The sequence below is a fragment of the Notamacropus eugenii genome, chromosome 6 (assembly GCF_028372415.1).
Source record: "Notamacropus eugenii isolate mMacEug1 chromosome 6, mMacEug1.pri_v2, whole genome shotgun sequence".
Taxonomy (NCBI): domain Eukaryota; kingdom Metazoa; phylum Chordata; class Mammalia; order Diprotodontia; family Macropodidae; genus Notamacropus; species Notamacropus eugenii.
Genome location: NC_092877.1, coordinates 378,107,950 through 378,134,994, shown reverse-complemented (window position 1 = coordinate 378,134,994; position 27,045 = coordinate 378,107,950). Strand labels below are relative to the sequence as shown.

The following is a 27,045-nucleotide window of genomic DNA, read 5'->3' as shown; positions in this document are numbered from 1 at the left end:
CCTTGTTTCATCACAATCTGTGCTCTTAGAGTCATAAAGGAGGCTACGAAACTTACCTGGCCAAGTAGGCAGAAAGTCAAGTTGGCACTGGAGATTCAGAGTTCACTCTGCTTCCCTCAGAGGAATAAATCCATCTTCCAGCATGTATGAAGGACCTACTCAGGGCTGACCACTGGGGATGTGGGCACAGAAGTAAGACTATCTTGGTGTTCAAGGAGTTTACTTTCTACTGGGGAGATCCACAAGGGATGTTGTAACCATTGAGACATCTATACAATCCTCAAGCAACAGGCTCAGAAATGTTGAGCTTGGAGGGACCTCGGAAGTCACCTGGCCAAACCCTGTCATTTTATGGATGAGCTGCTGAGTCCCTGGGGAAGAGGTGGATTGTCCAAGTGCACAAAGGTAGGAAAATAGGGCCAAGATTTGAATTCAGGTCTTTGGACTCCAAATCCAGGCCTCTCTCACCCTTGGCACCCAACGCTCTCTCCCAATATCAGAGGTATTCATGAATTAGGACCCACTCCCTTTGTCTGGGGCAGACATAATTTGGTAGTTAGATATTTCCAGCCACCTGACCCACAGAGAGATGCTACCTGCTGGTGTTCATTTAAGTTTGAACCTGGGTTAAAATCATTGTCACCTCCTTCTTTTCTTACTTATGTAGATGGTAAGCTGCTTGAGAGCAGGGACTTAACAGGACCATTTGCAACAAGGAAGAGAGGATGGAATCCACAAAGTAGAGGCCAGAGAGTATGACTTCAATTCCTGGCAAAATTCTAGGGTATATAATTGAAGGGATGGCTAGCGAACCTCTAGAAAGGGCAGCCATGTTAACAGAGCCAGCTGAGCTTCACTGAGAGCAAATCATGCCAGACTTAAGCTATTCATGTCATTGTTTGGGGAGGGGGCGAAGGAGGGATGAAGGATTCTCTTGTTTTCATTTTGCTCTTTTGCTCTAATATATCCGAGCTGGTTTTGTTGGTGATTTCTTAGAGTCTGTTTTAAGTAGTCTGATGATTGATAGATGATTTTTCTTTGACTCATTTTTAATTTTTTGGATAGTATATGCTTTTGATTTTCTTCTGCTTTTTCAATCGTTTTGTCGTTGGGTGATGGTGGTGGGAGACTGATGATTGGTAAGCAGGCATGAGTGTCCTTGGCTGGTACGATCCCCCATGGGGAAGAGGCTGGGAAGCCTTTTTCGAGAGAGGCACGATGTCAAGGGATGGAAAACGCCCTGAAGACATTAGGACCATATCTGTACATGGTCTTGGGTGGTTTTCCCATGTCTTCTGTGCCTGGCACTACCAATCCCCACTGTTCCTAATTCCTCCCTGATTCCTTTTGTGGACTGAGTTGCTAAACTGATAAATAAATTGTAGATGTAGCTTTAGTGATAGCTCCCCCAGATGGAGGAAAAAGCACTTGACAAAGATTGGAGAGAGGTGGGCCAGACCACAGGACAGGTAAGTGGCTCAGAACCAAGTCAATGCTGGACCCATGTCAGTAATGGCTCCACATCCATCTGGAAGTTGGCCTCCAGTTTCATCGGTGACTCGGATAGAGGCACAGATGGGAGATGACCTGATACTGGAAAACATTTCAGTGACAATTTTAAAAGGTTCCAAGAGGCCAGAACATTGGGACAAATCTACAAATCAGACTGAATGATCAGATTCCCCTGAGATCACCTCTGCTTTGTCCTGTCTACAAGTACTTTTGTGTTTGTTGTTTATGCTGCTTTGGCCTTTCTTTGTAGTACTTAGTACGTACTGGACACAAAGGACTCAGTGAATCTTTCCTCTCCCTCTGTGAACCTCTTAAGACTAGCTGTGTGGACCTGGACAAGTCACTTTCTTCCCCATGGCTTTGTTTTCCTCACCCATGTAAGGGGATACACTGCCCACCTCAGAATTGCAGCGAGGCTTAAATGAGATCCTACAGATTCAGGGCTCAGGAATTACAAAGTCTGGAGAGGTGGGTGCTACAGCTCCTTGGATCTGAGTACATTTCTTCTGTCTCTGTGCCATGCTACTCTTGGGGGCTCATGTGCTAGCTACATCATGGGCTGGAGAGGCAAAGAGGCTGAGGACTGAAGCAAGTCATGGAAACTAGGAAGGGGTGGCAATTCTCCTGCGCTTTGGTGACAGAATGGAGGTTGGACTGGAGCAGGTGGAGACTTGGGGCAGGCAGACCCACTAGCAGGCCACGACAGTGTGTGGGGTGATGAGGGTCTCTACCAAGGGGTGGATCTGAGGGACATGGCAGAAGTGAGTCACAGGCTATGGTGTGATGCTGGATATGAGGTGGGGTGAGGAATAGAGAAGGTCCCCGTGCTAAGGTAGCATCATCATTGAGTGGGACTAGCCTGGGTGTCGACCCCAGCTGCATCAGCATGGTGAAGTCACTTATTCCCTCAGTTTTCCTCTTGTGTAAAATGGGAATTGTGTGTGCCTCCCTGCCGAGGTTGTAACTCCTGGGAAGTGCTTTGTGAATCTCCCAGACCTGCAATAGGACTGGGACTTGTCTCCTGAGAGTGAACCAATGCTACATTCTCATGGAAACAAAACATGCAGTCTACATGAGAACAGACATTTCAGTTGAAAATCTCATAGGATCACATTAATTCATTCAACAAGCATTTATTGATCGCCTACTGTTTGCCAGACAAAAAGGAAAGAATCCCTGCCCTCAAGGAGCTTACATACTAGAGGAAGAAAACAAGATGTACACAGTTAATACAAAACACATAAATACAAAATAATATCAGAGGGGGAGGAAGGCGGGATGGGGCATCAGGGCGGGCCTCATGGAGGAGGGAACCTGGGATTGTAAGAGGCGGGGGTGAGGAGGGAGTGAATGCCTTCCAGACGTGGGGGACAGCTAGAATAGCTTAAAAGAAGCCCAGAAAGCCAGATCAGAACCAGAGGGTGAAAGGCTCCCGGTGCCAAGAGCAGACCTCGGCAATGATCTAGTCCAGCCCTCTCGTTTGGCCAACGGAGAAAGTGAGGCCCGAAGGGGCAGTGTCTGGGCTAAGGTCCCCCAGGAGAGGGCCACCAGAGCGGGAGACGGGTTTGGGGGTCCACTCCCCTTCAGACTGTCACCAGTCACTGTCTTAGGATTGCAGAATAAGACGAAAAGGACTTTGGTGATGACTTAGTCTGACAAGCTCATTTTCTAGGGGAGGAAACAGGCTCTTACTCCTCAAAGTCACAGACCCAGGTAGAGGCCCAGCCAAGGTCGCCAACCAAGTCTGGAGGGGTAGGGCGAGGAGAAAACATGCAGGCTGGGCAGGTGGCCCTCGGAGTGGTCTTTGGCCAGAAGACTTTTGTTCTCCAAGAGGCATCACGTTACTGCTAGCATCAACGAGGCCAAGCCAGGAGGGAGACTGGCCCAGAGGGCTGTGATCCGGGAGGGAGGAGGTCCCCAAACCATGCACGAGGCCCCATGCACTCTAGGTGGCTGCACTGCACTGCTGGAATAACCGACAACTCTGAACTAGGAAACATCGTGTTGCAAGATTTAATAATAATAACATCTCAAAAACAATCTTAAGAGGGTGCATCGTACACGTGTATGGATCATTCAGTGGTTTTTTTATTGGCCATTGGTAGCTGTTGGTCAGTCGAAGACTCAGGGAGCAAGAGGTGGATTAAAAAGCCCGTGGCCGGGGCGCTGCTGCTGGGAGGAGGGACGGCGAGGAAAGGCGAGACTCAGAACCTCACAAAGGTGGCATCAATCTGCCGGATGGTGGGGAGGGCGAGCATGATCTTACGCCGGTACTGGGGGTCCTTCTGCAGAGGGTTGCGCTCCAGGTAAACTGTCTCAAGGTGCTTGGCTCCCTTTAATTCATCCAAGTCACTCCAGCTGTCGATGAGATTGTCATTCATCTGTGAAAAGCACGGAGAGCAGAAAGGTCTGGTTAGAAGGTATGTCCCCGAGGCCAGGCAGCGACCTGCAGGTGGGCAGTCAGAGCTCAGTCACTGCAGCCCTCAGGGCACACACTGCACCCTGGTCACGCTTGCTGCCAGCCCCATGCTGACCCCGAGCGCTCCACACAGCAGCTGGAGAGTAGCCTCCAGCCCACGTACCCACAACACTGGTCCCTCACTCACTAAGTCAACTAAATGACAGGCATTTTCACTTCTGGCATCAGAGGAAGGAAGGGCAAAATCCAAAATAAATGCAAATACATAGAATCTGCCTATTTATAAAAGATGTTTTCTTTTAAATGACCAGTGGGTCAGGTGTTTTCTAAGCCTACAACACTCAGGCACAAAAAGAAAAGAAAAAATGGTGTCAGCCCAGAGAAAAGCTGTGGGGGCCCATGGGCTGCACTGCACCATCCCTGTTGTCTAGAACCCGCCCACTCAGCCTGGGGAATCTCAGTTCTGACGAAGAAGCCTGAGTCTGCTGGCTGGGACTGTGATCACTCTTTGGGGCTTTTTAGCCTATCAAGTCCCATATGAAAGTGGGGAGCGGATGCCTGCTTCCCACCCCAGTGAGAAAACCACAGGGAAGGCAGCGTGGCTACTGCCACTGTCTCCAGAGAGGAGGGGGAAAGAAAAGGGATCAGGAACTTGAAGCATCTCTGGCTCTCTGTTCATCTATCTGTGACATCTCTGCAGTTGGGATGGGATTCTGTGGCATTACCTTGTGCTTACATTAAGGACCTTGGGCTAGGGTGCTGGCAAGGGTCTGAAGGACTCACACAGCGCTTACATCTGGAATCATGATTCCTATATCAATCAATAAACAAAAAATTCACTCTTTAAAGTGGGCTTCACCCATCTCCACAGAGCCCCTAGTGAATGTGTGGTGAAAGACAGTGGCTGGGCCTCTTCCTCGGGAGAAGGCTGGTGTGCTACAAAGGGGCAGTAAGATGGCAATCGAGAGGGATCTGCTGGTCTGGGACAGCGAGCATCGAGAGGAAGAAGGCACAGGCATCACTGGGTCCTTTCTGCTAAGCCAGTCTTTGTCCCCATAGGATGAGGGCCCTGTGACCTTCAAGGTGTCCGTATTGACTAACTGAGCACTTCATGTGGCAGGGCAGACTGCTGCCAGGCAGGATGGGGCAGGGGGAGAACGTCCAGCAGAGTATGGTGGGTTACCCACTCGTTCTCGTCTGCAAAAGGCTCCCCAAACATGAGGAAGGCTTAATAAATAAAGAGCTGGAATTCTGGCCTGCAATTTAAGGAGGGACTTTCTAAGCTCACAACCATTCCCACACGTAAATGCTGAGTTCACATCAACTTGAGATGGGAGATGGGGTCTGGGCCAACAAAACAAAACCCAGTCCCCCCAATCAGAGCTGGCAATAGGCCCTAGGAACACGATGTAAACCTTTATTGGATAGGTTGCTATTTCTAGTATGTGATCCATCTATGGATCCCCAAACATTCCTAGATGAATTGAGGGGCAGGTACCTGTGGGGGGAACTACCAAGCTGCTGAAAACAAAGGCCACTCCTCCCCATTCCTTCCTGCACAGATGTGGCCCAGAGCTGCTTCCTGGGTCCCGTGGCTCTGTTCTTGGATGGCCTGGGGTCCTTTGTGGCGCATTTGGAGGGTCTCATGACTTGTCCTTCTTCTTGCCCACACCTCAGCCTATCTTAACCTCCTTGGCTCTGACAGGATCTATCTGGATGCCTTTCTTGGGGGTCCCTTCCAAGACTCTGGCCTTGGCTTCCCTAAAGAACAATTCGTCTGCTCCCTGACCTCTTGGCCGAGTCCTGGATGATCATTGACACTTCTAATGGTCTACACAGCCTCCTTGGGGTCCTGAGCAGCTGCATCTTCTGGTTGCTTGGGTCCCAGAACCAACAATATGGAACCACAACGTTTCAAGGATGGATAAGGAAAAGGAAGGTCTGGCTCTGAGCTCCCACAGAGCAGAAGGCAGCTGGCTCAGCACCATCCCCATCAGCAGACTCATCTTAGGCGACAGAGGCAGTTTGTCTGCGACTTCCCTCTGAGAAAGGATTCCCCAGTCCCTGCGCTGGTGGTAAAGACAAATCCTTCTGAGATACTGGAGTGGCAGGGGAAGTGAGGCAATTGGGGTTAAGTGACTTGCCCAAGGTCACACATCTAAAGTGTCAAGTGTCTGAGGCCAGATTTGAACTCAGGTCCTCCCAACTCCAGGGCCAGTGCTCTATCCCATGCTACACAGCTGCCCTTGGAGTGGCATTCTTGAACACAGCTGGCTGGAAATCCCATTTTTAGGTAGCACAGACACTCTGACTATAATGGGATCTGGCCTGCAGACTCCTTGCCCCCAGTAAGGGCTAATCCAGACCCGTGGATTTCCACCTTTACTTGACACAAACAACAACTCTAGTGCAACTTCCACTTACCCAGAATTCCTGCAGTTCTGTTAGGTGGCTGATGTTTTCGATCTTTTTGATTCTGTTTGATGCAATGTCCAGCATTGTGAGCTTGTTCTGAAACAGAGGGAACATTTTAGAGCCTTGTTACCCAAATGGGCTGAAGGAGGCCTTGGGTCTTGGGGACAGGGTGGGAGCTAGAGATGCAACACAGTCATCCCCAGGGGCCAGAGTTAACAAGTCTGGGGAGGCAGGAATTGTGCCCTGTGTTGGCAGAGGGAGGCCGTGCGTACACAAGTCACAGAGATTTTAACTCTCTAGAATGGAGATGAGCAGACACCGCAGCCCCCTCCCCTCCAGAGTCAGGTCCCCACTAGTCTTCCCAAGGTGGCTGAGCTATAAGAACAGACACAGACACACACACACAGACACACACAAGGTGGCTGAGCTGTAAGAACAGGATACAAAGACACAGACACAGACATACACACACGGTTTTATTGAACTTGTAGACTCACTTCCCAGACTTCAGAATCAAAGCTATTTTAAACTGGCCAGAAGCCACCAAAAAATTTACATGTGTATATGGACACACACACCTGCATGTACTTACATATGTGTACGTACACACATACGTATACACATGTGTTTGTATGTGTGTATATATGTGTATAAGTTCCTGCTATTTTTAGTTAAGGATTCCCCTTCTGCTGCACCTGAGTTTTGAGGTAAACTTAAGAAAATCTCAGCCTATAAATCCCCAGCCCACCACCAGCTCTGCTGCTGGGCCATCCCCCAGGGCTGCCAGTGGCCACTGTTCAGTAGGCGTCATCATCTGTGCTAACACTGTCTGATTCGGGTCTCACAGCTGCCGTAGGGAGCAGGCCCTGTTGGGATCGTTGTTTCCACTTTATAGATGAGAGGGCCAAGTGAAAGCTCAGAGAAGCAGTGACTTTGCAGTGGTGCAAGGCAGGGGCCTCCAGTCTCTAGTGACCACCACGCCACAAGGGTGGCTCACAGCATGAGAAAGGAGCAGTAGCGCTTCTTCTTGTAAGCCTGGTGCTGAGAGGCCTCAGGAGCTAGAAGTGACTCCTGCATCATGAAGACACGCCCAGGACTTGTGGGAAGCCTTGTTTCCTGCCCCTGGCCGTGGTCACTTTCCCACCGTCCCCTGGTTGACGGGCCCTGATCTGGTTCAAGACGTCAGGTCTAACAAGTGCTTCATCCTAACGACCACCCCGGGAGGTAGGTTGTCTTTGCAGCTTTTGAGGCACTGAGTGACTTGGCCAGGGTCACGCAGTGTGATGTTTGGAGGTGCTTCTAGCATAGGGATTTAGCTTGTCCTGGGGCTCTGCTGTGATGACATCATTTCCGCTGTTCCTTCAGGTCCTGGACCTGGGACCTGGGGTCACTCTGGACACAGCGGCTTCAAGGGAACACGAGTTTGGAAGCTGGAGCATGAGGGGTCTAGAAGAGAGGGAAAGGAGGAGTTTGGCGACAAAAGGCAGAAGAGACACCGGATGATAGTTAGTGAGGATGGTAGGACCAAGTGAAGGTTTTTCAGGCATGGGGAGAGAAGGGCTTGTTTGTAGTTGGTAAAGAGCAGCCAGGACAGAGGAATAAGTGACAGAGGGGGGATGATGGGAAAGGGGTGGGATCTGCCTGAGGAGAGGGGATGGAAGGGGATCCCTGGAACAGTGGAGTGGAGGTCTTGGTGAGGAGGGAGGGGCAGACGGCAGAATGGAGTCATCTTGCAGTGAGGAGGGCCCAGCCGAGGCTGTGTGACACGGATTTGTGGTGGATGCCAGAATCAGAAGTCAGGTTTATAGGAACAGCAGCAGGAGGGCTGGCCCGGGCTGGCTGAGGGGACCACAGGCATGCAGCTGGGAAGGAGCTGAGCTCCGAGCTTGATGCTCTTTTATTTCCATGACTTCTCCACTTCTGGATTCGAGTGTGAGCCAGCTTCTCCTCCATAAGAAAGGCACTGATGATGCTGGTCTTGTCTCATGTGTAGGGTTGGAGAAATTACCACCCAGTCATTACAACTGGAGTCTCATAGATTCGCAAAGGTCCTGGTCTCTGTACTGGACCAGGAGTTCTGGGTGAGTGAGGATCATTTCATTCTTTGTATGTCTGTCTCCAGCTGCGAGTGGGAGCCTGGCCCACCAAGAGCACTCGATAAATGTCTGGTGACATGTGGTTGGCCCAGGTCAGGATGGAAGGATGGACATTTTTCTTTTGCCCTGGAGTCAAGTCCATTTTTAGGATCAAGCGCAATTTCTGTTGTTTCTCAGGGGGAATCAGCTGAATTTTAGCAATTGGTTGGATGAAAGGCTCCTCACTCAAGGCCAAGTCCTCGTGTCCACATTACAGCAGCAGCATCCTGGAGGGGCTCCCTGGGTCCCTTTTCCCTTCTCTTCCCTCTCCTGCACAATACTATCAGACTAATATGAAGGCAAGGCTTTGAGTAGGTTCCCATGATGCTCTAGAGCCAAGAGTGGCTTGTCAGCATGTGCTCAAAGGCACTAAGTGTGCATGGGGCTGCTCTAACGCAACCCTGCTAAGTTGGGTGCTAGCCTTCACGGTGCCCAGCACTTACATTGTTCTCCAGGCCCTCGATGACCTCGATGCCGTTATGGCTGAGGTAGAGCTCTCGAAGGTTCACCAGGTTTTGGAGGCCTTCGATTTTGGTCAGCCGGTTGCTCTGAAATTGGGAGAAAGGAACAGCCAGCCAAAAGTTAGTTTCTAGACTTCAAACTACAACCACACACGCATTTTAAATTTAATTGATTTTGGGGTACATTCCTCCCTTCCCACCCTGCACTAGAGAAGGCTTGTAGTAGATACAGATAGCTCTCTCTCTCCATATATACACACACACACACGTGTATATGTATATATGTTTATGTACATACACATACACATATCTACATGTGTAAATCCATACTATGCAAACTTCTGCTTATTGGCTCTTTCTCTGGAGGTGGATGGCATCTTCTCTCCCAGGTCCTTTGTAACTGATGTGCGTATTTATAGTACTAAGAATAACATGGCTGTCTGGTTACTTGGAGAACAATACTGCTCTGACTCTGGACAATATTCCTTTGGTTCTGGTCATTTCACTTTTCATTATTTCATAGAAGTCTTTCCATGTTTTTCCGAAGTCACCCCCTCATCATTTCTTACAGCAGCACAGCACTCCAGCCCAATCATGACCACACACTGTCCAGCCACTCCCCAATTCATGGGCACCCCCTCACTTTCCAGTTTTCTGCCGTCACACAGGGGGCTGCTACAAACATCCTAGAACACATTGGTTCTTCCCGCCATTACCTTGGGAAGCAGACCCAGCAGGTGGGTCACAGTATATACACAGTTTGGTAACTCTTTGGCCATAATCCCACACTGCTCTCCAAAATGGTTGGATCAGTTCACAATTCCACCAACAGAGTATTAATGTCCCAGTGTTCTCATATCCCTTCCAACATTTGTCAGTTTCCCTTTTTATCATTTTAGTCAATCTGATAGGTGTGAGATGATATCTCAAAGTTGTTTTAATGTGCAGTTCTCTAAGCAGTAATGATTTTAAACATTTTTTCGTATGACTATGTATAGTTTTGATTTCTTCACTGAAAGACTGCTTGTTCATATTCTTTGGCCATTTATCAGTTGGTAAATAACTCATAAGCTTATAAATTTGACAAAGTTCTTTATATATTTGAGACCTTTATCTGAGAAACTGTCTATAAAATCCTCCCCCCGCAATTTTCTGCTGTCCTTCTAACCTCGTTTACGTTGGTTTTATTTGTATAGAATCTTTTAAATTCAATGTAATCAAAATGATCCAATTTACATCTCACAATATTATCTCTTATTTTTTCATGGGTTGTTCTCCTGTCCGTAAGTCTGAGAGGTAACGTGTTTCATGTTCTTCCAATTTAGTTACTCATCTCTCCTTTGACTTCTAGGTCATGTCTCCATTTTGACCATATCTTGGTAAGTGGAGAAAGACATTGGTCTATACTGAATTTCTGCCAGACTCCTTTCCTGTTTTCGCAATAATTTTTTTTTTTGGGGGGGGGAAGAGGCAATTGGTGTTAAATGACTTGCTCAGGGTCATACAGCTAGTTCTGAGGTCAAATTTGAACTCAGGTCCACTTGACTCCAGGTCCACTGCGCCACCTAGTTGCTACTAATTTTACCAAATGGGAAATTCTTATCCCACAAGCTTAAATCTTTACATCTGTCAAACACAAAGTTACTATCATCATCTCAAACTATATTATAAAACAATAGTCATCAAAACCATCTGGCATTGGTTAAAAATGAAGGAGATCCATGGGAGAATCAGAAACTATGGAAGTCAATAACCCAGTGTCTGATAAGCCAGAAAACATTAATTACTTAGGAAAAAATTTTCTATTTGATAAAACCACTGGAAGAAGATCTGGCATTAGTTAGGATTAAACCACTACCTTATACCATGTTTCACAACACATTCTAAATGGATATGTGATCTCAAAAGAGAAGCAGGTCAAAGGCCTCTCAAGGTTCTGGGGAGGTGACTGATAGATTCTTAACCAAAAAAGGGAAAGAAGCAAAAAAGGGAAAGAAGATAAAAAGCTAACTTTGATGAAACCGAAGTGCATTTGTGCAAACAAGATTAGGATAAGAAGAAAAGCATTTGAGTGGAAAAAAAATCTTTACATCATTTTGCCCCAATAAAGGTTTGTCTTCAGGATATATAAAGAATCTCACACACACACACAAAATACACATAGATTATGCATGTGTGTATCTCTAAAAGCTATTCCCCAAATGCTCCAAATCACTGATAATAGGGGAAATACAAATCAGAACAATGCTTCAGTTTCACCTTGTGCCCTGAAAACTAGTCAAGACGATCACTGACGGGAAGAGTCAGTGCTGGCGAGGTTGTGGCAAGACAGGCATCCCAGAGCTTTGTGGGTGAAGCTATGAATCACCACAACCATTCTGGATGGCAAATGCAAATGAAACGATTGAAGTATCCATCCTCTTTGCCCTAAAGATACTAGGTTTCTACCCCAGGAGGCCACACATAAGATATGGCAGCAAAGATCGGGAAACAAAATTGACGCCCATCAGTGGGGAATGGCTCATGAATGGAACGGAATAATACTGCATTGTAATTAATGACCAATATGATGAACACAGACATCTCCAGAATGAACTGAGCAAGGCCACAACAAGCAGGATGGTATCGATGGATGAACGATGCCCCAAATTGAGTAAGTGTGGCAGGATCGCCAGGTGTGCAGGCCAGCGCACACAGCGTTAGACTAGTTCTCCTTTCTGTCTTGTAGAAGTATCATTTGTGAAACTGAATGACGCTTTGGAAAGGAGTGTTATGAGGGGAAAGCAGGGTGATGTAAAATAAACCCGACATCAAGAAAAACTTACTAAAAAAAAGTTATTTAAAATGTACAAGGAATTTGTCATGAAAAAAACACCAGCACAAGAAAAAGCTCAGGGTGAAGACTGTTCCTAAAGGCAGTCCTAACCATGGGACCAGAGGCCCCCCGGCTACAGAGTGGGGCACAAGCTAGAACCCAGGATGTACAATTGGAGGAGCCAGGGTGGAACGGCAACCGCTGCCCACCACTGGGAAGATCACTCCCCAAGGCCAGAGTGGTGGGCAGGAGCGGCCCTGACGGTGGCCATGTGACTCAGGGTGAGTCACAGCCTGCCTGACTTTTACCTTGTGGGTAAAAGGAGAGCACTGGATGCCCCCAACAATTTCAAGTGGGGTTCAAAAGAACCCTCAGAGAATGGACAAGAATGGTTCATAACCAGCATGCTGTTTGCACACAAATCACTTACATAATTTAATACTTGCCTCGTAAGTATTTTCCCAAGATCTTATTTACCCTGATTTATCTGCAGAGGGACCTACCACCCCCTCCCTGTCCCACAGAGTCTGGAGTGAAGGAGGTTTCATACTCCCACAAGTTCAGAAGCAGCGCATCCTATGAACACATTAGCGCAAATAAGTCCAGTTTACATAATGTCTGGCAGTGTGGACGGCACGTTTTCTCTAACAGCCCTGGGATGGATGGACATGATGCCTTGCTTGGTACCTTGCACACAGTGAGTACCTAACATATCTTTTTTTAAAAACGAGGTTGGGGCATAGTTTTAGGATGAAGATGATGGCTGCAGAGCAAACGGCTCGAACAGGCCCAAGAGTCAAGCACAAAGAAAGAGGAAATCTCAATTCCAGGCATCTGCGGCTTGAATTCAAAAGCCCCACTTGGAAGCCCTGCATGGGTCCCTTCCACTCCCCTCCCAACAGGCCCCTGCCCTCCCTCCCCAGGGGGCCCCTGTCCTCCCTCCCCAGGGGGCCCCTGCCTTCCCTCCCCAGGGGGCCCCTGCCCTCTCCCCTCAGGGGTCCCCCCTCCCTCCCCAGGGGGCCCCTGCCCTCTCCCCTCAGGGGGCCCTTGCCCTCTTTCCCCAGGGGGCCCCGCCCTCCCTCCCCAGGGGGCCCCTGCCCTCTCCCCTCAGGGGGCCCCGCCCTCCCTCCCCAGGGGGCCCCTGCCCTACCTGCATGCTGAGCACCGTGAGGTTGCTGAGGGCGTCCAGATTCTGGAGCTTGGTGATCTTATTCTTCCCCAAGAACAGACTGTCGAGGTTGGTTAAGCTGTCGATGTTCTCGATGGCCTGTGGAGAGAACACAAGTTGCCGTCTTTACGTCCCTCTGGCTCGAGGCCTAGCTATCGGACCCTGGGCAGTTTCCTCACTTGAAAGATGAATGGGTGATTTTGATTAAATGTAATTGGAAAGGTTTTGCACAAACAAAGCCAAGGCAGCCAAGAGGAGAAGGAAAGCAGAAAGCCGGAACACTCTTATACCCAGCGCCTCTGACAAAGGCCTCTCTGCTAAACTACACAGAGAACTGAGTCAAATCTATGAGCATACAAGTCATTCCCCAACTGACAAATGATCGAAGGATATGAATAGGCAAAGGAATTAAAGATGTCTATAATTATATGAAAAAATGCTCTAAGGTACCACTGATGAGAGAAATGCAGATCAGAACAGTTCTGAGCAATCACATCCCACCTGTCAGATTGGCTCACATGACCAAACAGGAAGATGATAAATGTTGGAGGAGATGTGGTAAAACTGGAACACTGATACATCGCTGGTGGTGTTGTGAGCTGACCCAAGCATGCTGGAGGGCAGTTAGGAATTATGCCCAAAGGGCTATAAAAATGTGCATACCCTTGACCCAGCCATACCTCTTCTAGGCTTGTATCCCCAAGAGATCATATAAATGGGAAAAGGGCCCACAAGTACAACAACATTTATAGCAGCTCTCTTTGTGGTGGCCAAGAACTGGAAACTGAGGGGATGACTATCCATTGGGGAATGGCTGAAGAAGCTGTGGTATGTAAATGTCCTGGAATACTATTGTACTTCAGTGATGAGCAGGTGGACTTCAGAAAAACCTGAAGTTACATGAACTGATGCTGAGTGAAGTGAGCAGAACCAGAACACTGGACACAGTATCAGCCACAGTGTGTGAGGACGGACTCTGATACACTCAGCTCTTCTCAGCAAAGCAAGGATCTAAGACAGCTCATGAGGGAAAATGCAAATGCTAATGAGGTCCAGAGAAAAAACTCCGGAGCCTGAATGCAAATGGGAGCATGCTATTTGCTCTTTTGTGGTTTCCTCTTTCTCTCCTGGTTCTTCTCTTTGTATCAAGTTCTTTACAACATGACTAATGTGAAAACGTTTAATATGAATGTGTATGTAGAGCCTATGTCACACTGCAAGCCATCTTGGGGAAGGGGAGAAAATTTAAAACTCAAAATCTCACGGAAGTGAACATTAAAAACTAAAAATAAATAAATGAATTTTAAAAAATGTAAAAGGGCAAAGCAGGGGTTCTTTGCTTTGTTTGTGGCATGGATCCCTTTGGTAGTCTGGGGAAGCCTTCAGCTCCCTTCTTAGAATAAAGGTTTCTAAGTCACAGGATTACAAAGGAAAGGAATGATATTGAAAAATAAAGATGTCATTTTTTTCTCATCCCAAGTCCTAGACCCCCTAAAGAATCTATTCCCTCCTCCTAAGGGTCTGCTGATCTCAGGTGAAGAAATCCAAATCTAATCTCCTTTACAGATGAGCAAACTACGGCCCAGAGCAGGGGAGTGACTTCTTCAGCATTACATAGGCATGTGCGGTCAAGCCAGGATCAGAACCCAGGCTCCTGGACTCCAAATTCAGCGCTGTTCTCTAGATTATACCAGGTTGTAAATCTAAACAGTAAGTGTCCCCTGAAGACAAAGGATGAGCACAGGCTTGGAGAGCTGGAAGCAGAGAGAGGACCGGAACTGGGCAGGGGAGGCCCATAATGTGGGCTGGCTGACTGCCTGACTAGACCCTTATTCTTTCTCAGTGTGTCAGGAGATAATCAATTATGAGTAAGCATCTCCAAGAAGGTGGTGTGTGAGAGGTTTCAGAGAGGAGAATGAATAATGTATAAGCCCGGGCTGCTTCCTGTCCTGAGCCTCTGACCCTCCTCACCTCACCCTGGGCCTGTGGGGTGGGGGTGGCCCCCATCTTCCACAAAGCAGGACAGCTATGTATGAGGGACAGCCAAGGCAAAGGCATGGAGGTGGTAGATAGAGTGTCCAGGTAGGTCAGGAGCTCCACTGCTGAGCACGTAAAGGAGAGTAACACTCCAAACAGATCATGAGCAATTTACCCACCCTTCCAGAAGGCAGGTGGGGGCCTTGTTCTAGAGAGGGAGGCGTGTGTGTGTTTAAAATTAAAATGAACTGACGGAACCACATGCTTCAGTTGCACAAACTCCTTCCTTAGATTCATCAGGCTTTTCTTTGCGTTTGGTCAGGGTACATAAGCCAAACTTCCCTCCCTCCCCCAATGTCTGACCCTGCCTGAGCCTCCTCAGTCCTGTCACTCCCCACCAGCACGAGCCGCTCCCCTCTGCAGATGCCCAGCAGCACCTACCCGGATTCGATTGGATCCAAGCTCTAACATCCTTAACTGCTGGAGGTTACTTATGTTTTCAATTTTGCTGATTTTATTGTTGACCAGGAAGAGTTTCTTCAGCTGGGTGAGCTGATCTATCCCTTCAATGTTTCGCAGAAGATTAAAAGAAATATCTAAAGTTCTGGTACCAAAAAAAGATTTATAAAATGTTATTCTTCTTATTTTAACAGCAAAGGCTTCATCAATTTAGAGAAATAGGACGGAAGCTTTGTGTGGGAAGGACCCAGCTCCCCGAGACAGACATGGCTCATTCTTGCTGCCAACAGGAAGCCCTGGAACCCCAAGCTTCTGCCAGTTTTCCTAAATCCATACCTAAATCCATCCTAGCAACCAGGCTTGACTCAGTCTTCTGAACAAAGGACTTACATTGATGCCGCCCATGCTCCTCCTCTGGGGCATCCTCATGGCCTCTTGAAGGAAGTGCCAGGGATGTGCCAGCTTCTAGGGAGTGGCCTGCTTGGGCTGCTGCCCCTGACCAGCAGAGCTGAGTGGGCAGAGGCTGCCACCACAACTGGACAGTCAGCCAGGCCATCCACTAGGGTTAGGCTGATGAAGAATCCCTCTAGCAAGTAAGGCTACTAAAAAGTAGGTGCCCTGCCCCCCCAAGCCCTGAAGCCATGAGTCTCTGCAAGCTCAGCACTCCTGTGGACAAACTGGGCAGCACCCCCTGGTCCTCCCTGCCCTGGGCACCTCTCCCTGCACTCACTCGAGGTCCTTCAGCGCCTCCAGGTTCTCAATTTTTTTGATCTGGTTGTCATAGAGATCCAGCTCTCGAAGGCTCTGTAGCTCTTCCAAATTCTCGATACATTTAATGAGGTTCTGACGGAGGCAGAGGGTCTGGGGGGAGGGACAGAGGGAAAGGCAGGTGGTCAGGACTCTGCCTGCCTCCAGGATGTCAGCATTTCTCCCTCCTTCCTTTTGTTGAGAATGGTACTTGTACTTTGCCCAGAAACAAGGGAAAAGGTGGCACCTTTCACAGGATGGCCCTGTCTCCCTTGATGGACCGCCTGCATCATTCCTTCCCCTAACCCGGTGACTCGGGACCCAAAGCCTGCCACCTAGGCCACCTCTTCCTCTCACTCCTGAAGACACGGCAGCCCCCGCCAGTCCAAGATGCACTTTCATTCATGGCCCCTCACTGCCTGGGGTCCTTGGGGCCACTTACAGACTCTCCCTCTGACCAGTCTTGTCTCTTCTCCAATGCCTGCCTGGTTCCTCAATCTCCTCAGGCCTTACAATCTGTTTCTTCTCCCCAGCTAAGCCACACAGACACGGCCCCACATGCAAGTGCTCTGAGGCTGTGTTTGTGTAAGCTGCTGTTCCTTTATCTGACCATGTTTTATCACTGCATCCTTCCCTCAGCCGGACCCCACCATCTTTTCCTCCTTCATATGACAAGCTTTCCCACCTCTCAGATCTTTCCCACAGGCCATCAACCTATCCTGATGGCTGAATCACTTCAGCTGACACTGCTCTCTCCAAAGTCACTGATGAGCTCTGATGGCCTTGTCTCCAACTCCATCCCTCTCACATCTCTCCAGTCTCTGACAATGATGACCACCATCTTTGCTTCAAGCTTCCAAAACATTGCTTTTTGCTGGCTCTCTTGTTTGCTTGACTGTTTGGAGCCCCAAGTCTCAGTGCTGGGCCTTCCCTTGTTTCTTAATTATCTCACAAGGTGATCTCATAAGTCGCCCCAGTTCAGTGATCACGGCCATGAAGATAACCTGGATATATTTACTGAGCTCTTGGGTTTTCTCCTGGGTTCCTATCTAGCATCACCCACTCCTTTAGGATGACTCTTAACTGGATGACCCAAGGGCAACTCACTCTGACCTCATTACCTTCCCCCCAAAGCCTTCCTCTTCTCTGACTGCCACGGGCACCACCCAGAGTTGGCCCCCTACTCTCACCTACCCCCCAGATCTCATCTGTTACCAAGCTCGGTTGTTTCCCTTGTGACCACACCTCTACCCCCATAGCCACCAGCCTGGTGCAGGTCCTTCTCACCTTTTCCTTGGCCTACTGCCTCAAGATTCTCCCCCATTCTATGCCCTCTCTGCTTGGCTTCCAGAGGAACTTTCCTAAGCTGTGGGTCTGACCAGGTCACCCTCTCCACCCTCCTGAGGACCAGCAGCTCCCACAGAAAGTCCTGTGCTTAGCATGGAGAGCCCTGCATGTCTCGGCCTCCTCTTCTGCTCAAGCCCTTGCAGCACACGTGGATGCAGCCACACCATGGGGCAGGGTGGCATGGGTGCCTCACAGGCTAAGACTCAGTGAGGGGTCCCTTTCCTGGTTCCTGCCCTTGCCATGGGGCCTTTCTTCTGAAACCCACACCATTACACAGTAGCCAGCTCTTACAGGCAGTTTCCTGCACATCACCTTGCACAGAAGAACAGGGCCCACATCTCTGCCTCACCTTGTATTCCCTGCACCTAATACTGTGCCTGGTACCGTCTGTCTCTGGGGTCTTTTCCCCTCACCCCCTTCCCACATATGTGATCACTCCTCTTAAGCCTCCCTTGCTGGAATTGCCTCCACTTGGCTGCTATCAAAGAGCTCTCCCTGAGCTGCAGGTCTCAGTCTCCTTGTCCACTGACCCAGATAAGCTCTGGAGGACCAAATGTAAAATTCTGCACCCTTCACAGCCTGCTCAACCCTCCTATACCTCAATCCCCAACATGTCCTTTGTCCAGTGGCACTAGCCTCATTACCCGTCCACAGACAAGCCCCCCATCTCTTGCCGCCAGGCCTTCCTCCTGGCTGTCTCCCTGTTCTGGTCTGTGGCCCAGATAAACTCTGTCTTCCTCCAGGAAAACTCTGTCATCGCACAGGAAGACTCCTAAGGTACCTCCGCCTCAACTGAGTGGCCCAGGGCTTGTGTCCTGTCAGACAAGAAGAAGCTTTGGGGGGTGAAGTCTGAGGGAGCTCGAGCATCTGTAGAATCTGAGCAAGGGTTTCCATTTGGGGCAGGCTCTTTTCTAGCCTAAACTAGATGGCATTTACAACCCAGAGGCAGGCAGACGGGGGCCTTTCAGACCCATGAACTCTGAGCAATTTTCTGCTTCAGGTGAGAAAGACGAGAGCCCTGGGCTGGGCACCCCAACTCCCCACACCTTCCCATCACCCCAACTGTGATGTTTAGTGCAAAAAGAGAAGAGAAGGAGGGAGAACTTGCGGATGCTGGTCAGTCTCTTCCAAACAGCTAGGAATGAGCAGTAGCTAGGTTCTCCATCTCTAGAATCCACCAACATGGTAGACACAGAAGGAGAACACAGGCAAGTCCTGTCTCTCCAAATGATTTGGAATCACTCACCTTCACTTTCTTCAGGACTTCAAACCCTTCGATTTTCCCAATTCGATAATGATTTAGATCAATATCCTGAACATAGAAAAGAAACCAAGTTTAGCCTGGGGAAATTGCCTGGACATTTGCTTCCCAGAACAGGCAATATGAGGAGCTGCCTAAGGAGAGGGGGTTACTGGGGAACAGGGCCATTGTTCCTTGAACAATTAGAGGGAAAATAAAATAGTGTGCATGTCATTCCAACTGAAGATTCCCTGCTTAGGTGGGCTTCAATTCCCATGTGCACACACATATGTGTTTGCATATACATATGAAGAAATGAAGGAGAGTCTATAAAGTGTAGCAGATGGGAACTGTATGCCAGCGGCTGCAGAGGAAAGGATGCGTTTCTTAAACTACTCTGAATCCTTCACCCAAAAGTAGCTCCGAAGGATTCCCAAGCTGTTTGCTGTTTCTCAAAATCTGAAAGCTTCCTAATTGGTTATTAGGCAGTACAAGAGATCTCAGAGCCTGGGCAGTCTTTGAGGTGCTCTGAACTGCGGGGCTTCTTAGGAAGATAGTGGAATATACATATACATAGCAATATTTCTTTGACTCTTTTGATGTGTGCCATTCATGAGCCTCGGATTTAAATAGCATTACAATGTTTCTAGATTTCAAGTAGTTAAAAGGAGATTTCAATGACTGGCATTAAAAAGAGTGAGAGAAATAAATGCAGGAGAGTGGGCTACATCATCCAAGAAGCCTCTGCAGGCCCTTTGGGGACTCCTGAGCCCTGTGAGGCACCCATGCCACCCTGCCCCATCTGATGCTGTCCTGTGAGTAACAGGGGTACAATTCCCCTCCCCTCACATACACCTCCCCCCCCCCCCACGTCACCTCGGCATCTTCATCCAAGTGAACAGTCTCCATATCCACAGGCGGTTCAGCTTCTTCTACACAAAGGCCAGAATTGACAATCAAAGTCCTGCTGTAGGTGGGGATGCCCAAGGAGGCCAGGGCTGTGGGCAGCCACCCTGCCTTCCCCTTCTTTGTATCTTCCCCCAGAGCCCAGCACAGTGCTGTGCACACAGGATGTGCTGAAAAAGGATGCTACAGCCAGAACCTCCTTTTCCTGTTCTATTTTGACAATCATTAAATCCAGAATAAAAATAAATAAACAATGGTGGAGTGGAGCTGTCTGTGGTAGTAAAAGAAATGCCATTAACATGACTGCCTCCAAGGAAGAAGAACTTGACTTTTTGCTGAGGATGGTGCTTATGGGGCAGGGCCACCTGGTGGGCTGCTCTCCCTCTCCACCCTCCGCTGAGCCCCAGGAGGACAGGAAGGGCCTGTTATCTGCTGGGCTCACTGGGCTCTTCCCTGATTCATGGAAATGCAGAATTGGATGGCTTCCCTCCCGCCCAGATTGCCTTCCTTTTGGTTTCCGGCAACAGCTCAGGCTCTGGGAGTGTAGACCACGCTGAGTTGTCAGAGGTTCTGGGATGGGCCTTTTATTGCTTTGGAAAGCTGCCTACATCTACCCAGAGCAAAGCAAGGTGAGCCTGCTCCAGAACACAAGAGACCCCAAAGCCCTGCTGGGAGATAATCCTGAGGGCAGATATTTAGGAGTCAGCCAAGGCCCACAGAACCTGCTACCATTTTCTCCCTTGGGGTCTGCCGTACCAGGGCCTGAAAGTCCAGGCTTTCCCCCTCTAGGTCATTGTGCCTGAAAAGTCACTTGTCAGCTCTCACAGTGAATTTCTCCAGCCTTGGTGATGAGGCCACTAATACTGAGTGAACAGGTGGGATGGGGGCTCAGAACACTGCCCACCACCTGCCAGGCCTGAGCCTGAACACCCCAGTGGTGGCTGTGGCGGGCACTAACTGTCAAATTCATTCTAGCAAATTCCCCTTCCATGTAATCCTTTCTTTCGCCACATGTTCAAGTCATGGACGAAGAGCAACGTACAAAATTGTGGAATCTCAGAGATGGCTGAGACCCCAGGGATATCCAGGCCAGTCCCCCCCGGCCCAAGCACTCGATCTTTACTTTGAGAACATGGGAGGTAGAGGCTCCCACCCTGCCCCTCACCTCACCTCTGGAGACCTATGGCCCCTTCCCCTTTGGGATAGCCCTAATGATTAGGAAGTTTCTATTTGTACTGAGCCTAATGCTATCTCTGCCCTCCCCCCAGGGCTCCCAATTTGGTCCTCAAGGCAGGTCCAGTCTAGTGCCTCTTCTACAGGTCACGCTGAAGACAGCTTGCTCACTCCTCACCTCTCTGGGTTACCCTTCTCCCATAATGATCTCCAAAGCATTATTGTCGCCTTCCTCCGGACACTCTCTGAAGTATGAGTCCTTGAGCAGAGCCCAACCCCAGCGTGGCCCCTCTTAGCAGAGGGCCTGGACCCCCAGGGCACTGGGAAGGGTTGCAATAATTGCCTTGCCCAATTCCAAGGATCCTATCCACCTCTCCAAGAGATGGAACAAGCCAATGCTTGGGACATCTAGCGGGGGCACTGAGATGAGGCCTACTGAGCCCCTACTGTGTACAGAGTGCCCAACTAAAGCCTAGGGGAGAGAGAACCCTCAGGAAAGCCCCTAAACTGCCCTCACAGAAGAGAGGGAAAGACACAAACACAGATTCAACTTTGTGAGAGAGGTATAAAGCCAAGTGCTCTGTGAGAGCGGAGGAAGAGCTTTGGGAGGACGTAGCATTTTTGAGGGAGTTCAAAGATGACAGGAATTGGACAGCGAGGAGGTGGGTAAAAAGGAGGGCATCCTGGAGGCCTTGAGGCCTGGTGCTTCTGAACTTCAGCAGAGAGGCCATAGGTAAGCATGGAGGGGAGGAGGGAAGGAATGCCTGGAGAAGGCCCTGAAAATGTCTCAGAAAGATGAGAGGATGAAGCTGCAAGGCCACCCGAGGGCAAGCAGCATGGGTGGCTCCTCTTGGGGGCCTTGGTGCAGACTGCCCTGCTGGTTACTGCATGGGCGCTTCTCCTCAGGGAGAGCTGCCCAGGGGCCTTCTGCCTCTGAGAGCCAGGAATTTGGCTTGGACTAAGAAATGGGATTGTTACTGCAGGGGGAAGGATGACTTGGGAGGTGGTTGATAGGGAGGGGTCAAAGAGTATGGGCATGAGGCAGGGTTCAAACAGAACCAGGACATACCAAGGATTTGGCAAGTGATCATTCATGGAAGGTCACGGATGAGAAGTAAGCCCTGGGTGCAGAACACAGAAACCTCTTTCAGTCACTCGAGCTTAAGCGACCATAAGTTGGACTTTGAACCCTCAGAGGGAGGCATGTGAGTAGGGAGAGCCCATGGGCAGCTCCAGAGGTGCCATATTTGGGAAATGAGGGTGATCAATGGCAGAAACTCAAACAGGGGCAATGGGGATGACCAGAGAGAGGAGGAGCTGGTGAAGGACCTGCGGGGTGGGGGGGGCACATGGGGGCGTAGGACAGTTGTCTTCAAACAGGGCATGGGGCTATCCTGTGGAATTTAGACTGGAGCTGCAGGGGACCCAGGAAGTTGAGCTCCCTTATTTTACAGATGAGGAAAGTGAGGCCTGCAGAGGTTCTGTGGCTTGCCAAAGGTCACGAGTTGGGATGTGAGCCCAGAACTCCTGCCTCCTGATCCAATACTCCTTCTGCTGACTGACCATGCTGGCAGAGCCAGGTTGTGAGCTCAAGCTCTGACTCTGAGAGGTCAGACTTGCATGGTTGGGTCTCAGAGGGTAGAAGTCTGCAAGAAGTGAATGTGGGCTGGAATGGCTGGGGAGACCTTGGATGGGAGAGGGTGTGGACCACCGTTCTAGGAAGGGTTCAAGCTGGCTGGTCACTCCTGGTGGAGAAAAGATTCTTCTTTGGGAAACGGTTAAAGACCAGTCTGCCTATGGTGCTGCGACTCAGGGATTCTTCAGGGGCCAGGAAAGTGGCCTGGGACATCAGGGAGGGCCAACACAGAGGAAGAAGGTCTGAGATGTCTGTTATGTGTTAAGAACTGGCCCCCCAAGACAAAGATGAGACAGCCAGTGCCCTCCAGGACCTTCTAGTCTAGGGAGAGACAATACTGACATATAGAGACAAAATACACACCAGGGAAGCTGAGAGAGCAGGCCCTGGCTGCCAGCAGCAACAGGACAGGCTTCATAAAGCAATGCCTGAGCTGAGGGACATGAAGAGGCAGAGGAGAGGAGGGAAGGCACTCCAGGCCTAGGAAATGCCAAGCAAAGGCACAGAGACCGGACACAGGCATGATAATGTGTGAAGGAAAGAAACGTACACCAAGGCTGAAAAGGTAGGTTAGGGGATGGTTTGGGAAGTGCTACTAAGGTCAAACAGAGGAGTCTGTATCTGATCCTCAAGGTACTAAGAGGAGGGATGTGGAAGGCCTGCAGGCTGAGCTCATAAAATGGAATTTCAAAACATCACACTCTGGAGGGGGGGGGGTCTATCCTGGGAGGGGGAGGGATGGGCACGTGAGGCCAATCCAGTGGGTGGCTCTAGAGGGACTTCAGGGAGGGCAGGCTGTTAGGGCCTGATGGGGGCCTCTGCCAATCTACTTATCTTAATGTGTTCTCAAGTTAAAAACAACCACCCAGAAATCAGTATGGAGAGATAAAATAGTCAGATTACTTGCATGACAGATGATTCCTGCAAATGACAGTAGATGCTGGTTCTGATCTCCACGAGGGCAGGCCTCTGTTTTACTCATCTCTACAATTCCTGCAATGCCTTGCACAGAGTACGCCTTCAATGAATACTTTGTAAATCGAAAACTTGATGTGAGCGAGACCTCACATCGTGGTTAAACTTACTTATACAAACTTTAATAAGACATAAACACTAGAGTCAGTCTGAGAAGCCCTTTGAGTCACCAGCACAAGCCTTTCAACAAAGAGCTGGGGGTGATCGTGAGCCAGTTTGGTGTAAACCACTGGCCTTGCCCACACAATGCCCCCAGAGGCTAATGACCCATGGCAGACTGAGTCTGACCAGGACCTTCTTAGTAACGGTGCTCTGCCTTACAACTGGGCTTCCAGAGTTGCCAGTGTACTTAAGAGGTAACGTGAATAATATGAATTTTTTAAAAAAATGATTTAAAAAAAAATAAAGAAAACCAAGACCGCTGGTTGCAAACATCCTTTTCTTCCCTTATGATTTCATGTTGTTTTTTTTTTACCACTAAAGCAACTAAAGCAGCCCCGAGGAGAGCTCCAGCTTCCTGTGTTTCCCACCCAATGGAGAGGACCTGGAAGTGCCTTCTCGGCATAGCGCGTTAACTTCCTTCAATTTAGAAAGGATCATCCGAACTCAAAAATGAGCCGTAGGAGAAACAAGATCGCTCTTCTGGAAGGGACACGTCATTATTAGACCAAAAAAAGCGTCAGAGCCAGGCCCAGGGCGGAGTCTGGGTCTCCCTTCTTGGACCATATCTCGCGTGACCCACTTCCCCATCTGCCACAGAGAATGCACTTCCACCATGGAGGCTGGCCTCTGATGCCCTGAGTCTGTCCCTCCAGGCCCACCGCTGCGGCTGTGCAGCGGACCCAAGGGGGAGCAGCTGCCCTGGCAGTGGGGCGTGGCCCATGGCCCGGCCCCACGGACCCCCCCAGGCTCCCCACGCCATGGGCTCCGCACCCGCACGTACCTTCGGGGTTGTCGAGGTTCTGCTCGTCTCTCAGACTCTGCTGACTGAGGTCCGAGACCAGGTCGGCTCCGTGCTTCTTCCCCTCTTCGTCCCCTGACTCTTCGGACTCCACTCTTCTGTCAACTGAACGAGAACAGCGTGTGAGGTGAGGTGACCGAGCCGAGCCCAGTGACGCACAGCAGCGCTCCAGCCTGTCCGCGGGGCACGGTCAGCTGTAACTGAGACTGCCTGTGGCCCCAGTGCCCGGGGAGTCCTCCTCCTCTGCGCCTGACACGCGCTAAGGGGGTGAGGAGCAGTGACCGAGAGGAGCCCGGGCCGTCACGGACACGCTGCCCTGGCCGCCTTCGCTGACCACCTGGGTCCTGCTGGCCAGGCAGCTGAGGAGGGCGGACCGCCCCACGGGGCACCTGAGGAAGCCCTGACGGCACAGGTGCCCCCGCCCGGACAGGGCAGCCCGTGCCCGCGGCGCTGCCGCTGCCTCAGGACAGCCGTCTGAATGCTCGGTGGTTTAGGACACATCTCAGTCTCTCCTTCTGCCGTTCTCGTGACTCCCCTCCTCTGGACACCCCACGGGGCCCGAGCCTCCGAGACCCCACGGAGCCCGTGCCTCAGCCCGAGCCTCCGACACCCCGCGGCGCCCGGGCTGAGCCTCCGAGACCCCATGGAGCCCGAGCCTCAGCCCGAGCCTCCGACACCCCGCGGCGCCCTAGCCTCCGACACCCCACGGGGCCCGAGCCTCCGAGACCCCACGGAGCCCGAGCCTCCGACACCCCACGGGGCCCGAGCCTCCGAGACCCCACGGAGCCCGAGCCTCCGAGACCCCACGGCGCCCTAGCCTCCGACACCCCACGGAGCCCGAGCCTCCGACACCCCACGGGGCCCGAGCCTCCGAGACCCCACGGGGCCCGAGCCTCCGAGACCCCACGGAGCCCGAGCCTCCGACACCCCACGGGGCCCGAGCCTCCGAGACCCCACGGAGCCCGAGCCTCAGCCCGAGCCTCCGACACCCCACGGGGCCCGAGCCTCCGAGACCCCACGGCGCCCTAGCCTCCGACACCCCGCGGGGCCCGAGCCTCCGACACCCCGCGGAGCCCGAGCCTCCGACACCCCGCGGAGCCCGAGCCTCCGAGACCCCGCGGGGCTCGAGCCTCTGACACCCCACGGGGCCCGAGCCTCCGAGACCCCATGGAGCCCGAGCCTCAGCCCGAGCCTCCGACACCCCGCGGGCCCGAGCCTCCGAGACCCCGCGGAGCCCTAGCCTCCGACACCCCGCGGGGCCCGAGCCTCCGACACCCCACGGGGCCCGAGCCTCAGCCCGAGCCTCCGACACCCCGCGGGCCCGAGCCTCAGCCCGAGCCTCCGACACCCCGCGGGCCCGAGCCTCCGAGACCCCACGCTCCTTGGAGCGGATCGCCAGGGAGGGCTGTATTCAGGAGGCGGGGCACGGCCGTCCCGCGCCGGGCTCAGCAGGGGGGCAGCCTGGCCTGGCGCTCTGAAGGGGGCGGGCACTCCACGGGGTCTCCTGTTTGACAGAGGAGGACCCAGGAATGCCCACGGTCACACGGGCCCCAGGAAGCTGCGCACAGAGGCCCTGGAGGACAGCCCGCTCTCCCTCCCACAGAACGCTGCTTTCACGCGGGGCACTCCTGTCCGCCCGCGGAGGCTTGGGCCGCTCCCTTCTCCGCCTGGCCAGTCCCCACCCAGAGTTCAGAGTCCACTGCCAGGGCGCTGCCCACCCCTGCGTGCCAGGCGCTGGAGACATGGAGACGAGGGTGACCAGCCCCTGGCCTCGAAGGGCTTAACGTGTCCGTGAGAGAGAGACCCTGTGCCCAGGCCGGGGTGTATATGGGGAACGCTGACTCTGAGTCTATCCAGGGGCTCCTTGTGGGAAGATGGTGGGGGGGCAGGGAGGGGGCCAGCAGGGACCGTCAGCGCTTCCGTGCACTGCACCCCAAAGCACCCGCTGTGTGCAAGGACCCCCCCCCCCCCCCAACCCCGGGGCTCACCGCACACCATCCGCCTCTGGGAACTCTAGGTTCCCACCGCGGCGCCTCTGCTCCGGGCGCTGCCCCCGCCAGGAATGCCCGCCCCCAACCCCAGGACGGATCGGCTGGGGAGCGCTCCCGGATGGCAGGGCCGCCGCCTCAGGCTCGGTCCCCCCAGCACCCGGAGCGGGGTCTCCAGGGGCCGAGGGTAGCCTGGACAGGGGAGGCCGGCGCCCTCCGCCCCCACCGGCGCGTCCCCCAGTCCGGAGGGCGGGCGGCCCGCGCAGCGCGCTCCGGCATGCCTCAGTTTCCCCCTCCGGAAGGGGGACGCGACGCTGGGCCTAGGCCACGGACGCGGCAGGGCGGGCTGGATCCACGCGAGCCTCGAGGGAGGAAAGGGGCCCACCCCGCCCCCGCCGCCCGGGCCGCCTCCCCCGCAGGGGCCGCTCACCCTCCATCATCTCCTGCGGCGGCTGCTGCAGCCCCGCGCCGCCCCCCGACGCCATGTTGGTGGCTCTTCTCTTTTCCGGAAGCTGTCGCCGCAGCTCCTCAGCCAATCAGGGAGTCGGATTCAGCCGCCGGCAGGCCAATCGGCTTCGCCGTGGCTGAATGACCGGAGTGGCATGCGGTGCGCATGTGTGGCTCCCGAGGCCTCTTGGGAGTTGTAGTTTCAAAGGGGAAAGTTGTGACAGCTGGAGGGAGAGGGAGGGGCGGGGAAGAGGAGATGGGAGG

General features: G+C 51.8%; 1 protein-coding gene and 1 long non-coding RNA gene across 6 annotated transcripts; one reads left to right on the top strand and one right to left on the bottom strand.

Moving 5' to 3' along the window:
- Positions 1 to 53: 53 nt before the first annotated feature.
- LOC140510306 (uncharacterized) lies at positions 54 to 16,987 on the top strand. The gene is made up of 2 exons (XR_011969180.1): positions 54 to 405; positions 15,556 to 16,987. It is a non-coding gene; the product is annotated as an uncharacterized lncRNA (long non-coding RNA).
- PPP1R7 (protein phosphatase 1 regulatory subunit 7) lies at positions 2,630 to 26,955 on the bottom strand. 5 transcript variants are annotated; one of them, XR_011969175.1, is made up of 12 exons: positions 26,765 to 26,914; positions 24,329 to 24,451; positions 23,314 to 23,412; positions 19,572 to 19,627; positions 18,702 to 18,767; positions 16,092 to 16,222; positions 15,344 to 15,506; positions 12,908 to 13,024; positions 8,925 to 9,029; positions 6,356 to 6,442; positions 4,657 to 4,742; positions 2,630 to 3,893 (listed from the first exon to the last, which is right to left on the bottom strand). XR_011969175.1 is itself a non-coding variant. In XM_072618810.1 (11 exons), the coding sequence occupies exons 1-11, from the start codon at positions 26,817 to 26,819 to the stop codon at positions 3,717 to 3,719; spliced, it is 1,179 nt and encodes a 392-aa protein (XP_072474911.1). In that variant the 5' UTR covers positions 26,820 to 26,955; the 3' UTR covers positions 2,630 to 3,716. The 5 variants fall into 5 exon arrangements, 3 of the variants coding, with proteins under 3 accessions (XP_072474911.1, XP_072474910.1, XP_072474912.1); XR_011969177.1 differs by lacking the exon at positions 23,314 to 23,412 and having other exon boundaries at positions 26,765 to 26,872; XM_072618810.1 differs by lacking the exon at positions 4,657 to 4,742 and having other exon boundaries at positions 26,765 to 26,955.
- Positions 26,956 to 27,045: the final 90 nt, after the last annotated feature.

What these genes read in the sequence shown, in the direction of transcription:
- PPP1R7 (XM_072618809.1), bottom strand. Translation starts at nt 26,819, where the DNA reads ATGGCGTCGGGGGGCGGCGCGGGGCTGCAGCAGCCGCCGCAGGAGATG. An exon ending in GCCGCAGGAGATGATGGAGG is followed by an intron (nt 24,452 to 26,764) that starts GTGAGCGGCCCC and finishes GTTCTCGTTCAG; the next exon opens with TTGACAGAAGAGTGGAGTCC. An exon ending in ACTTGGATGAAGATGCCGAG is followed by an intron (nt 18,768 to 19,571) that starts GTGACGTGGGGG and finishes TTCTATGTTCAG; the next exon opens with GATATTGATCTAAATCATTA.